Consider the following 13,463-nt stretch of genomic DNA (forward strand, 5'->3'; position numbering starts at 1 on the left):
GATTGCTCTATTAAAAATAAAGCAACCCCAAAAAGCAACACTCATAGCCACTTTGCAACAATGGTTACAAATAAAGCAATTACAACTTTAATACTATTACAACTACAGTTAATACTTTTCTGATTTAAATTTTTTAACAAGAACTTTATTTTTTCTATTTATTACTTCAAAGTTACATTCATCACTAAAATTACTTGCTTCCAATTCTCCAAACACCACCCAATTCTATTCTTAAGCCACCTAACTCTTGTAAGCTGATTGCTGGCTGACATCATAGGTTTTCTAACAGCTGCATAGACACCAATTTTGTTTCCTTACTAAAATGTTTCTAACTGTATTTGACAAAATACATTTTTTATGGTTTTTTTGAATGCGTTGGTAAGTTTACAATAACATAGCATTGAATTGGCTCTTACTTGTGAAACATAAGAGTATTTTTATGTTCAGTACTTTTTTTTAACCTTCTTGATTCTGCATGGCATTTGATGCCACCTGTTGTTTTAAGAGTGTATGTCTTTAGAGTATATCTGACACAATTCTCTAAAATTTTTACATTTCTTGCTATTTCTTCATACTTATTATTAGCCTTTATACCTAATATTTGCCACTTTGTTGCTTCACTTACTGCTTTTTGACATATTTCTGAGTATAATTACTTTTATGTCTTATCAAATTATTTAAAAAGGCTTTAAATGTGACTAAAGTGGTCATCATAAGTAAGTTTATCCAACGTTTTTTTTGTAAAACTGTCAAACTAACATTTAATGAATAAAATAATTATGAATAACAGTTGGGTTAACAAGAAAGTCAAACAGAAGTTAATTAAAAAGTTTGTGTGTCTATTTTTTTTTTACAATCTTTAACAGTATGTTTTTTGTATTATAATATATATATATATAATATATATATATTATAATATAACACAACAGGAATATAATATATATATTCCTTTAAAAAAAAAAAAATTAAAAATTTTTACAATCTTTTACAGTATATTTTTTGTATTCCTTAAAAAAAAAAACTATATAAGAATTTGTTATTGACATATTAGTTGTAGAAAAATAATATTTATAATATATATATATATATATATATATATATATATATATATATATCTATATATATATATATATATATATATATATATATATATATATATGTCTATATATATATATATATATATATATATATATATATTAGGGTGGCCCTTATATGATGATAAAAAATTAAATAAGAGCAATGTTAAGTCTGACCATTTTAAATGGTTCCATTTCATACAAAAAAATTATGTGTAAAGTTTCATAAAAAAATATTAATATTTAGAGGTGGCTCAACGCCGTCAAAGTTTTCTCATATACGAATTTTTGATGTCTGTGACAGAATTCAGCACATTTTGCCATCAGTTTCATACAGAAAATTAATTCTAACTACTAAAAACAGTTCTTAATTACAGAGACAAACACAGAAACAATAGAATACACAAAGTTACACATCTTCACTTAGTTGAACTAGTTAATTGTAAAGTAAGGTGGATTTTTTCACATTCGGAAAGTTTGCCCGGTTCTGTTCGATAACCTGCAGAGCATATTGCAGCTGTTCTTCGCTCTTAAATCGGCCAGACTTTGTTGCATCTTGGATCAAGGCAACTCCTCGTTCTGCATGGTCGTTTGTTACTGCCTGGGATTTCACGATTGCCTCTGCAACCTTGAAGTCATCTCTCCTGTTCCATGATTCAGGATCTTCGGCCAGGAATCCATCTGGCATGCCCAGAATAGAAAACAGGTTTCTGCTTCTTTTTGAGACAAAATCAGGAAGCGTCTTTTGTTGTACTGTCGCCAAGTCCACCACGACACGTTTCAAAGGTACTTCTTCTCCTTCCTGTTCTAATGATCTTTTAACAATTTCGCGCTTTGTAGTGAAATCCACTTCTGGATCGAAGAGGCTGAAAAGGATCAAATCTTCTGACAGGTACCAAAGATGGCCCACAAGCTTGCGTGATGTTGCGGCACCAATATCTTGATCAGGGTAAGCCTGGAGTTGTTGAATAAGTTGTAGATCATTCCTAGCGGCTTTGTAAGCCAGAGGCGCCAAAAACCAGAACGTGATATAAACCTTTGCAAGAAATATGTTCACACGTAGGAGGCCACGAGGCTCTCGCAAGGTCAGCTTAAACTGTGATCGAAACAGCCAAACCTTTATACTGTAAATGGCTTTCGCCATCCATCGAGCTTGATGCATTGACCCAGGCGCTCGAAAATTCTTCCAATCTGTAGGCTTTCTTCCTAAAAAGATGAGCATCAGTTTGAGCAGCTCGCAATAGTCATCTCGTGGCTGATGATCTTGCAGCTGCTGTTCACAGAAAACAATGATTACATGTTTGACTTCGGAGAGTTCAGCTGAGGCAACATCATCCAAAAAGGCATCTTCATAACTTTCCTGGTCAAAGGATGACCACTGTGCTTGAAATCGTTTGAAAACGAGTATTTCCGGAGCTTTACTGGGTCCCATACAGACACAAAAAGCAGCAGCCAATACCAGTTCCATGATGTGATGTCGACAACCAAAGTGCAGTAGAGGCCGCCCTAGTAGCTGTTCGAGAAGAACGCAAGCGCCAGACAGCCGACCGGTGTTGGAAGAGGTTGTATTGAAACACATACCATGGACAAAGTTTTCCAGCTCCCATTTTCGGATAGCATCATAGACTGCTTTGGCCTTGTCTTGTCCAGTGCCTAAAAAGTAATTTATAGTAGTCTTTATTAAAGTTTGTCTGACATGATTTCACATTCACATTTCATAATAATAAATGATTTCGAAATTTATAAAAACATTTAACTAAAATAAAAGTAGGCATATATATTATACCATTATATATTATACCATTATGTATTACCTGCAGGAATCTTTGGAATATCCAAAAGCTTTGTCTTCCCCATTGTTGTGACAAGAATGGGCAACCTATCCACCTTCTCTGTTCCAGTCAGATCTTGCATCAGCTTGCCATCCCAGTGTACTGTAAGAGCAGTATTTGGCTTGAAATGTTGAATGATTCCGGAGGCAATTTGCTGTCGGTGTTTCCGACGGAGTCGTTGGATGGTTGATCTATTCAAAGCGAGTGATTCAGCGTCTTGTCCAAGAGCCCTCAAAGCCTTAACGATGACCATCATAGCAGCCCTGTTGCTCATTTTATTTCTATCAAGCATAGATGCCAGCTGTGGTGAAACAACACTTTGGCGTCCTCGCTTTCGTGATGAAGAAGAAGGAGTAACAGTACTTGTGCTTAGAACTGGATCCTCATCTTCAGGTTCAGACTGACTTTCTTCTGAATCAGCGCTGCTGCTCTCCAACACAGCTTTATCTAACAAGGTGTTTTTATCAAGTTGAGATCGATGTACTCTCTTTTGCAATATCTGCTTTCTCTCATTCTGCTTTTTTTGTTGTTGAAGCAGAACCTTATCGATTCCGCCCATGCAGCCAGATCGTCCCTTTTTTCTTTGAGATTCCAGAAAGACCTTATCTTCTTGATTCTCAATTAGCTCCATGGCGTCAGCATGTGCAATGTCGAACAGTTCTTCTATTGCGGCTGAAAATGCGGTTTCATTTGTTTGTTGAGTCTCGGTCTTGCGGCTCTTGCTTTTCTTTAGACTTTTCCACTCGAAGAATAATTGCTCAAGCTTTTTGATGGAATCTTGATGATGCCTGGTTGGAATTTTAGCTCGAAACCAGAAATCTTCAACTTTCTCAATAGCGTGGGTTGCAGCCTTTCGAATATCCTCTTTCAAAACATTGTGGAGATGTAGAAAGTGACCAAGAACCTGCTTCCCTGATGGCAATTTACTACCTTCAATTCTTTCAGCAGGGCAAACAAGATAAATTTGTGAACACAATGCCATCTGAAAATGCCAAACAGATTTATACTAATCATCATAATATTATAACATAATATTAAACTATGCAATTTTTGGCATAAACAAATTACAAAATTACACATGCCATTGACATGCCATGCAATAATACAAAACGAAATCTACAGTCATACAGACTCCCTCATATAATTATATATATAACATAATATATTTTATAATTAAATTGACATACTAACCTTTGCTGATTGCTAATATCTGTGATTATTGATAACTATTAAATAGAAATTTTATTTTGATTAATTAACAAACAACAGTAGAAGAAGAAATTTATAATACAAGATGGCTACAAAGAACTAGCACAAGATTTATTTAAATATTATATAAGATGCCCAATAGGTGCTAATATTAAATTATATTACATGTTTAGTTTTGTTTACTGAAAAAAATGACTGAAGAAAATTATGAATTAATAAAATTACTGAGGAAAATTATAAATTATTTATTTAGATATATTGAAGAACATTTTTTTATGCGTTATTACCTTTATATTTATTATAATTTTATATTTAATTATTTTTTAGATTAGTACATTATTGAAACATGATATCTAGTTCAAATTATTGATAGAAATATATTTATTCATTTAATATTCAAAATCATTTATTGAAAAGAACCTGAAATTTTTTTTCGCCGATTTTGGTATTCTCACAAAACTAAAGCTTAGTTGAGCCACCTCTAAATATTGTTCAATCCTGCTCATATTTGGCCTGAATTATTTTTTTATATATTGGAACTCATCTGAGGGGTCAGACAATGATATTTTAAAACTTCAAAAAAAAGGGCCACCCTAATATATATATATATATATATATATATATATATATATATATATATATATATATATATATATATATATATATATATATATATATATATATATATATATATATATATATATATATATATATATATAATATACGATCAATAATCTTTTGAGATTAAATGTAATACGGTCAATGACCTTTTGAGATTATATTTAATTCGGTCAATGATCTTTGAGACAAGTTAAAAAAATGTTTAAAAAAAAAAAGTAAAAACAAACATAGTGTAAAAATTTTAGCAATTTTTATTGTTTATTTTCTTTCGCCTTTTTTTTAAACAAAAGACATTGTCATTAAAATGCAAAATTTATAGAGTAACAGTAATTTCAATACATACAATCATTTTCAAAAAATTTCATAAATTTATGCAATTTTTTTACTTCTTACTTAATTTTTTACTTTTAAACTTAACTTCTATACTATGATTGAAAAGGAAGGATTCAATAATCTTGAAGATGTTACCAGATACACCTTAAGAAGAAAGCTAATAGAGAAAACCAGCAAGCCAAACTTTATTAAAAGCTTTAGAAATCTCAAGAGCAATGGCCTTAACCTCTCCACTTTTGCACAATAGAGTCAATCAGTTACTAGTGTTAGCAAATCAGCTGTAAAAAAGAAAATTGAAATCCATATTGATATTCAAAAAGAATGTTATTACATTCAAAATGAGGGATTAAGTGCTTATTAATTAAAGATTCAAAAACCTTGCTTATGATAGGAAGAAGACTAGTGGGATGGTAGTTAGACAAAACAGATCATTCTCCAGAATTTTTGAAAATAGAGATAAAAGATGCTGCTTTCCAGCAGGCTGGAAAACAAGACTCTGATAAGCACTTATTGAATAGTTTTGAAAGTATAGACAACAGCTCCAGAGAACACTTTTGCAAGACTATGACAGATATGTTGTCCGGGCCACAAGCTGAAGAAGAGTCCAAGCAGAAAATCACTTTAGATACAGAAGCTGGAGTGATACAAATGCCAAGCAATTAATCAACCTGTTAGATGGCTATATCAGGTAGAACACAACTAGTGGATTCAAGAGATGGGTTTGATGAAAAGTTCTTAGCAAACAATTCAGCTTAGGTGAGGTGATAATTAGCTTTAGGTGAGGTGACAAAGTCTAAACCATATAAGAGAGGTGGAATTACAGATTTGCCCTTATTATTGATACTATTTAAGATTCTCAAGAAGTCATGAGAGCCTAATTTTTGTGATGAAATAAAAGATTTCATGACTTGAGAACAGCGGGCTTTGGCGTTAGACAAAATATTTTTACAATGGTTTCTAGCAGTAATAAACAGACGTCTGTTTTCTGGAGAATCGTTTTGCTCATGGATATGGAAGTAATGGTTTCATTTGGCAAATGCAGCAGCACAATGTGAGGAAAACCATGGAGAAGAATGAGGCTTGACCTGGAATTGAGAGGGAATAAAAGATTCCACGCAAGCCTGAATCCACAAAGTTATGTAAAAAGCACATTTGTCAGCAGGAAGACAAAAGATTTCTACCCAAGGGAAGACAAAAGATTTCTACCTAAGCCATCAAAAAGTTAATCACGAAAAAAGTCCCAGTCAGCTTTGAGTTGGCTGTAAGAGGTATGACAATAGGAGGATTCAGATGATGAAAAAGAATGAGATAATAGTTTTAGAGAGATCAAACCAAGATCGAATCCTACAAGGCAGCAGGACATGCAACAGATTGTACTGGGTTACATGTTACCAGTAGCAGGATAATTTGACCTGACACATATAATTTGAGGACTTTGTAAATATTTAAAAGGTTTTATAACTTCCTTTTTTCTAACTCCCTTTAATAGAATCAAACCATGTGGTAAATTGCTACAAATTGTTACAGAAACACTGTTTGTTTTTTTAAATTAAAGTAACCCTCCTGTTTTGGTTTTTCAAAAATGAAAGGTTTTGGAGTTCTTGAACAATTTTATTCCAGTTATCAGAGACATCTGCTAAGATTGTTGTTCTGTTATTGCTAAACAAATTTTTCTTACAATATTTAGCAAGTATGAATGGCCTCTTATAAGTAAAATAAGAATTATGCAATCAATTTTTAATAACCCATGCACTACCACATACCAAAACCATATCATTTTAAAATTATATTTTGTCCAGCACATCCATTGTTTAAAATTGATATGGTTTATTGCCTTATGGAAAATGCTTATTTAACCAGTGGAGTAACATTAATGTTGCATCATTTTGCCAGCATTTTCACAACTTCTTCATAACAAGATAGCATGAACATATCACACTAAATCAGGTATCCCTTATATTTAGTAAAATAACTGCCTGAAATAAAACACATCATTTGTAGTCATGTTTATTAAAGACAAGTTTTGAATAATCAAATAATACGTCAGTAATGTCAGTAGGAAAGCTTGCTATTTGTTAAAACTTTGCTATTTAGTTGAAAACGGAATTGCTGTAAGAACTACTGTAAGAACATGTACCGGCTTTCAAGGATTGTATATGGGAATAAATGAGCTGTATTATTTGATCAGGTACATGTGGACAACTTTCTTTTTTGACTTCTTTGCTTATTTTTAGAAGCTAATGCCATATTTGTGATATGATTTGGAATACCTTTCAGTTAAAGATGAGAAACATTGTGATTTGATAAAAAAAAAAACTTTATAGAGATCTCGTATCTTAGCTACGATCATTATTTGAGGATTTTAACTGAAACAAATAAAAATGAAGAAGAATTGTATCTAATTTAAAAGATACATCAAGAAAAATTATATAGTAATACCTTATCAGGCCTTGAAGAAAAAGAGCTTTAAAGCTTTAGCTCTCCCACTTGCCCACACTCTCCTAAAGTGATTTTTGTGAGTAATTTACAGCTCTCGCAAGTATAATTTTTTCAGCTCTCTGCAAGTATGATATTTTCAGAAACATAAACCACTTCAAATATAAATCGTTTTTTATCTACTTTAAGATATATTATATATTTTTTATCTACTTTAAGATATATTATAGATACATTGGTTAGAAAAATTAAAATTCTTATGAAAATTACATTGAACAAAAAGACAAAAAAGTTTGACATTTAAATCAACTTTTTTAGCTTATAAAATGTGATTGTTTATTCTTTTGCGTAACAGTCACTGATTTTTCTTAGAGTTTGAGATATATTTAACTATTCAAATGGATAACAAATTATTGATTATAATATTTTATACTACAACAATTCTTTTGTTTTTAGTAAAGCATAGTTTTAGTATTATAAATGTGAATATAAATATTATACAATTATAATACTAAGTTATAATAAAATTAGTAAAAAAGAAAAAAAGATTTTTCTTTTCAAACACAGATATCATATTTTAGCTGATTTTTTTCTCCTAAAGCCCGGTGAAATACCAAGTAATATTACTATAACAATATGGTCAACTTCATAAAGCTGTTTATAAAGGAAAAACATTACACCCGTAACTAAAATGAAAAATAAAAATTTATTTTCAAAATAAGCCAATAGTTGCATAATAAACTCCAATCATTTTTAAAAGCATGATTATTGCAATTCATATGACATATATATGTGTATACATACATACATGCATACGCGGACTCAAAAGAATTTTATTTCAAGGTCTTTAATTAAAATGAACAATACAATAAAGTCAGATATTAAACATAATCTGTATTTTTATAGAAAAACTACAAATTCCTTAATTTTAGCATAAAAAAATGACAACAGATTCAAAATAGTTAAAGGACTAATCTATTAAATAACCAAAATTCTTATTGACTCAATTTCTAGCATATAACAGAACTTTTTGTAAGATTGTTAGTGCCATATACAGTTATAAATAATTATAATTTGATTATGAACTATATTTTTATTTTTAAATGAAATCTTATAAGGTTATTAAAAAAAAATTGATGATCAAATTAATATAAATTATTCTTACCAGCATTCCCATTAATAACTAAAAGATCCGAGATAGAACCATCTTGAGAATCATACCAAAGATCTGAGGCATACACTTTTATGTTTGTAAAATCTCGAGCATCAGAATTTTCTGCTCTATGAATATTAACTCCATTTACATCAACAGAAAACCAATACTTATTGTCCGAAAAACTTTGAAATATTTTAACAAAAGTCCACTGATTTAATGCCAGAGGAGGAGTTTCAATGTAGTAACTAACATTTCCACTTACAGCTGCAAAAACAACAAGTTTTCCTGACCCATCATTATGAAACCAAACACCTGGATTTCTATCACCATAAGCTGCAAAATCGTTACCCAATGTTAAATGAAGGACATTTTTCATGCCTTTTGTATAATTTCTGGGTTTCACATTAAAAGACACAGTGTACACTTTCCTTAAAATATTAAGGGTTCCAATTAAAGAGCCTTGATTAAGATTAAACTCTTCTTTTTGGTTAACAAAATCTAAATATATATTAAATGTCTAAATTTATTAGTATATATATACATCCAACACTAGAAAATATTTTAAGCTACTCCATAGTTGCTTATGTGGCATTTGAAAATGTCATTTCAATTCCAAAGCTTTCATTTGTAAACCTTTTTTTTAGATTTTATTTTTCTGTAATTTTTGAATAGTGTTGCTTATTTAATTATTTTTTAACTGTTATTGTATTTTAATTTATATTTTAATCTTTTCTGTTTAATTTTAAATTCAACTTTTTTAAGTTGCACTACTGATTTGACATTTAAATTGTTTTTAAAGTTAAATTATTAGTTCAGAAAATTTAGCTTCAAATTTTTTTTAAACATTTTCGACTTTATTAGATGAAAAATGATAAACCTTTAATGTTATTTTCAACAAAAAAAAATAATGTTGCAAAACAGTTCATTTGTTTATTAACTACTTGTTTGATATCATAGAAAAACTTTGGACAATGTCATAAAACTTTAGTATTTTAGAAAATGAAACATAGAATTATATATTTACAAAAGTTAATTTGTTACATTTGTTTAGTTATTTATTTGTAAGTATACCTTATCTAAAAACGTTTAAATAAAGTATTCTTACAAATAAAATCTTTAAATCAAGTCAAGAAGCACCAGTCAAGAAAGCTTATGCTCTGACAGTAAAGCTATTCTTTCAATAATTCTTTCTCTCAATAATGAGTTATTCCTACACTATTTGAAAAATAATGCAGCACATTTGCAACAGAAATTTCTTTTTTTATCTTCTAATTTAAACTAATCTAACTCACTAAGTTGATCAAATTTATTTAACTTTGTAAGTCAGATTAAAAAAAATTGCAGAAATTATACAACCATCATCAACAATAAAATGGTACATTAATTTTAAGATTATTTGGTTTCATAGAATTAAACGTTGTATTGAACTTTATATAGAAAACTAAGATTTCCATCTGTTTTCTTTATCTTATAATATTATCTCGGAATATTATCTTGAAATATTAGAAACAGAATAACTGGCCTAAAAAGATTTAGTGGGACATTATGAATAAAAATTTGTTCCTAAATGCTACCATAGTTGCTGCTCAAATAAACTATTATCTCTTATATTGTCAATCAAAACTCTAGCATGACTCATTATTTAGCAAAGTTGCTACATGAAGTCAAAACAAAGTCATTTATTCTTCTAAAATTTTTTTTTTGCGCAACCTATACTAACAAATAGTGTTGACCGTTTATGGCAAGAGACAATTCTTAACCAACCTTTGTATTTAATGTTGGCAAAATTAGTAGTGCTTCATATAAAAATGATTATAATATTTGAGAAAACTAATTAAGTTTTATTGTTTTTTAAAGAAACACACATATACATATATATAACCAGGAAAAAAAGCTCTATAGGAATTTCTATAAAAATTAACAGAGATTCTATAGAAACTTTATAGAATTTTATAGAATTTCTACAGGTCATATGTTTCAAAAGTTTATAGAAAACCTATAGAACTTATTTTCCTGCGTACATATATATATATATATATATATATATATATATATATATATATATATATATATATATATATATATATATATATATATATACAAATAACATATATATATATATATATACAAATAATATATATATATAAATACAGTACTTACTCATATTATTAGACTCAAACTCAAATTTTATCTGTTCATCTTTTTGGTGTGTCCAAAACTCACTACAAGTATTCACAACTTATTTTTATTTGTTATATAATCTATATATTGATAGATATTAGATAGAAAGCATATTATGAAACTTAATACTTAGTAAGTCCTTTCTACTCTAAAAGAGGATTGATACACCTTGACATACTATTTATCAGAAACTATCAATGTCACATAAAAAAAATCCAGAATTTATTTTCCTAATTTTTGACTTAATTTAACTTTAAACTAATGGCTTTCCCAATTTATTTATGTAAATGTATTTTATATAATGACTTATAAAGTTTAAAAACATATATATTGCCAAAATATTTAAACTTGTATTTATAAGACTTTTTGCAAAACAAGAAAAACCAAAAGTTGAGAAAATATCCAGAATTCTGGATATATATGGAAAAAGATTTATGCACTTTGAGTGCAGTGCTTAACACCTGGATCTTGATGCCATACTTCAATCAGTCATTCTGTGAGTTTCTGTCTACTTGTTGTAATGTCAGCACTGACTATGCATTTGGCAAGCTCCCACAGATTTTTAATAGGGTTCATATCTGGAGAATTTCTAGGCCAATCAAATAGCTAGGTACTCTCTTCAGCAAAAAAGGTCTTGCATAAATCTATTTTTTCACCATAAGGAAATCAATTTCATATCTGCTGTGCTTTACAGTGTTTAAAATGCATTTTAACTTATGTTGTTCTCTTGGTCTGCAGTGGACAAATGTGGCTTTGCATTCTAAAAGTCTCAAAGGTAGATTCATCACTGAATACGACCTGAATAAAGCAATAAATATTGTTGTTAAACAATATTTCAAATATTGGGGTAAGATAATAATGCAAAAACGTCTTTTAAAAACTTGTAATGTTAAAATATTAATTGTTTATGTTTCAGGAGAAAAGAAATAAAAAATTTACATTATTCCAGTCATCTTAAAAAAAGAAGAGTGTTTCTTAGCCCATGCAATTTAATCATTACATCAAGTTTCAGCTTTGTCAGTGGCTTTCTACACTTGAATCCTAGCTCTTTACTTCTCCTTCTTAAAGATCCAAGTGAAACTTTTATTCCTTGGTTTTTCAAAATGCTTTTCTGTTTTATTACTGGCATCTTAGGATTTTGTTCAATAACTTTTTTGATTTTTCTGTCATCTCTATCATTTGTAATTCTTTTTAAGTCAAAGCAACCTGTTCTCTGTGCATTTAATTTGACTACCATTTTACGTTTAGAATTTGTTCTTCTTATGTAGCCTGCAAAACTTTGACAATTTTAGCAATATTTTTTTGGCTGTACTTTGTTTCTTGCAGAAGAACAGCTACTTTTAGCTAATTTATGAGGGGAAACATCACTAGGTAAACCCATTATTAATGTTAAAAAAACATTAAGTAAGCTATTATATGACTGCAAGATTAAAATAAAAAACTTTAAAACAACTGAAATTTCATTATTTAAGTTGTAAAGACAGTCTAAAATAATGTGGGTCCCTAAAAAAGTATAGTTTGAGGTATGACAGACAAATTAGCAGAAAGATTTTAATTTTATATTTTTAAAATTTACCATACCTTTTATAAAGTTGAAAGTATTATTTGAAAGTTTATATATATTTTATAAATTTTCCTAACCCAAAGCAAAAACTAAATGACAAGAAGTTAAATTACATATTAATGACAATTAGTAAACAGCAATAATTGCTGCTTATTAAAGAAAAACTAATGAAATTTGGTTATTTCTTTTTTGAGTCTAATATTTGAGTAGGTATTGTATATATATATATATATATATATATATATATATATATATATATATATATATATATATATATATATATATATATATATATATATATAAATATATATATATATATATATATATATATATATATATATATATATATATATATATATATATATATATATATATATATATTAGGGGTGGCCACAATATCAAACAAATTTTAAAAATAGGTAATTCTGCAACTAGCTGGATCGAATATTGTTCCTTTTACTCTAAAAAACATTTTTTGTTATGAAAATATTCTTGTAGCACATCTCTAAGTACTGCTGCATTTCGTTTTTAATGTAAATTTGTTTAACATAATACTCTAAACGAAAAACACAAATCCTCCATTATATCTGTTCCGTTATTTAATTTATTTGGTTAAATACAAACAAATATTAGCTTTTTTTGTAAACAAACAGAATATGGGCTGTTTTTTATAATGCGAAATCTTTAAATCAGACTTAATTTTGCTTCTGCAAAAAGTACTAAGAGTTTAACAAAGATGCCTGAGTATCTTTCTAATAAGATATTCATATTTTAATCCTTTTCTTGTAAAACAAAACAAAACAAAAATCTTTTGTTCTGATATTTATAGATTTTTATTTTACAACACAATAACTTTATTTAGTGGATTTCATACAATAAATAGGCACCTGTAAGAGTTGCGGTATTTGTTGAATTGCGTTCAAAAAAATGTGTAATTTAAGTTAAAACTCATTATGTTTATCTTATGTTTATTTTTTTACAAATTGTAGGCCTAGATGCGTACTTACATACGTACTGACTAATTATAATCAACCAGGTTATTGTCTATATAATTA

At 28.7% G+C, this 13,463-nt stretch overlaps 2 protein-coding genes across 4 annotated transcripts in view; both read right to left on the minus strand.

The window, feature by feature from the left end:
- The window catches only part of LOC100199204 (fibroblast growth factor receptor 3), a 170,052-nt gene that overhangs the window by 58,196 nt on the left and 98,393 nt on the right, over window positions 1-13,463 (minus strand). For all 3 annotated transcript variants that reach the window (XM_065806068.1, XM_065806071.1, XM_065806069.1), the window contains exon 16: window positions 8,673-9,161. In XM_065806068.1, coding sequence (XP_065662140.1) covers window positions 8,673-9,161 — 489 coding nt within the window. The remainder of the gene's footprint in view (window positions 1-8,672; window positions 9,162-13,463) is intronic.
- Window positions 1,205-3,162, minus strand: LOC136084872 (uncharacterized). The gene is made up of 2 exons (XM_065806067.1): window positions 2,891-3,162; window positions 1,205-2,729 (listed from the first exon to the last, which is right to left on the minus strand). The coding sequence occupies exons 1-2, from the start codon at window positions 3,159-3,161 to the stop codon at window positions 1,513-1,515; spliced, it is 1,488 nt and encodes a 495-aa protein (XP_065662139.1). The 5' UTR covers window position 3,162; the 3' UTR covers window positions 1,205-1,512.

Source organism: Hydra vulgaris, chromosome 09, assembly GCF_038396675.1.
Source record: "Hydra vulgaris chromosome 09, alternate assembly HydraT2T_AEP".
NCBI lineage: Eukaryota > Metazoa > Cnidaria > Hydrozoa > Anthoathecata > Hydridae > Hydra > Hydra vulgaris.

What these genes read in the sequence shown, in the direction of transcription:
- LOC136084872 (XM_065806067.1), bottom strand. Translation starts at nt 3,161, where the DNA reads ATGGTCATCGTTAAGGCTTTGAGGGCTCTTGGACAAGACGCTGAATCA. An exon ending in TATTCCAAAGATTCCTGCAG is followed by an intron (nt 2,730 to 2,890) that starts GTAATACATAAT and finishes ATTACTTTTTAG; the next exon opens with GCACTGGACAAGACAAGGCC.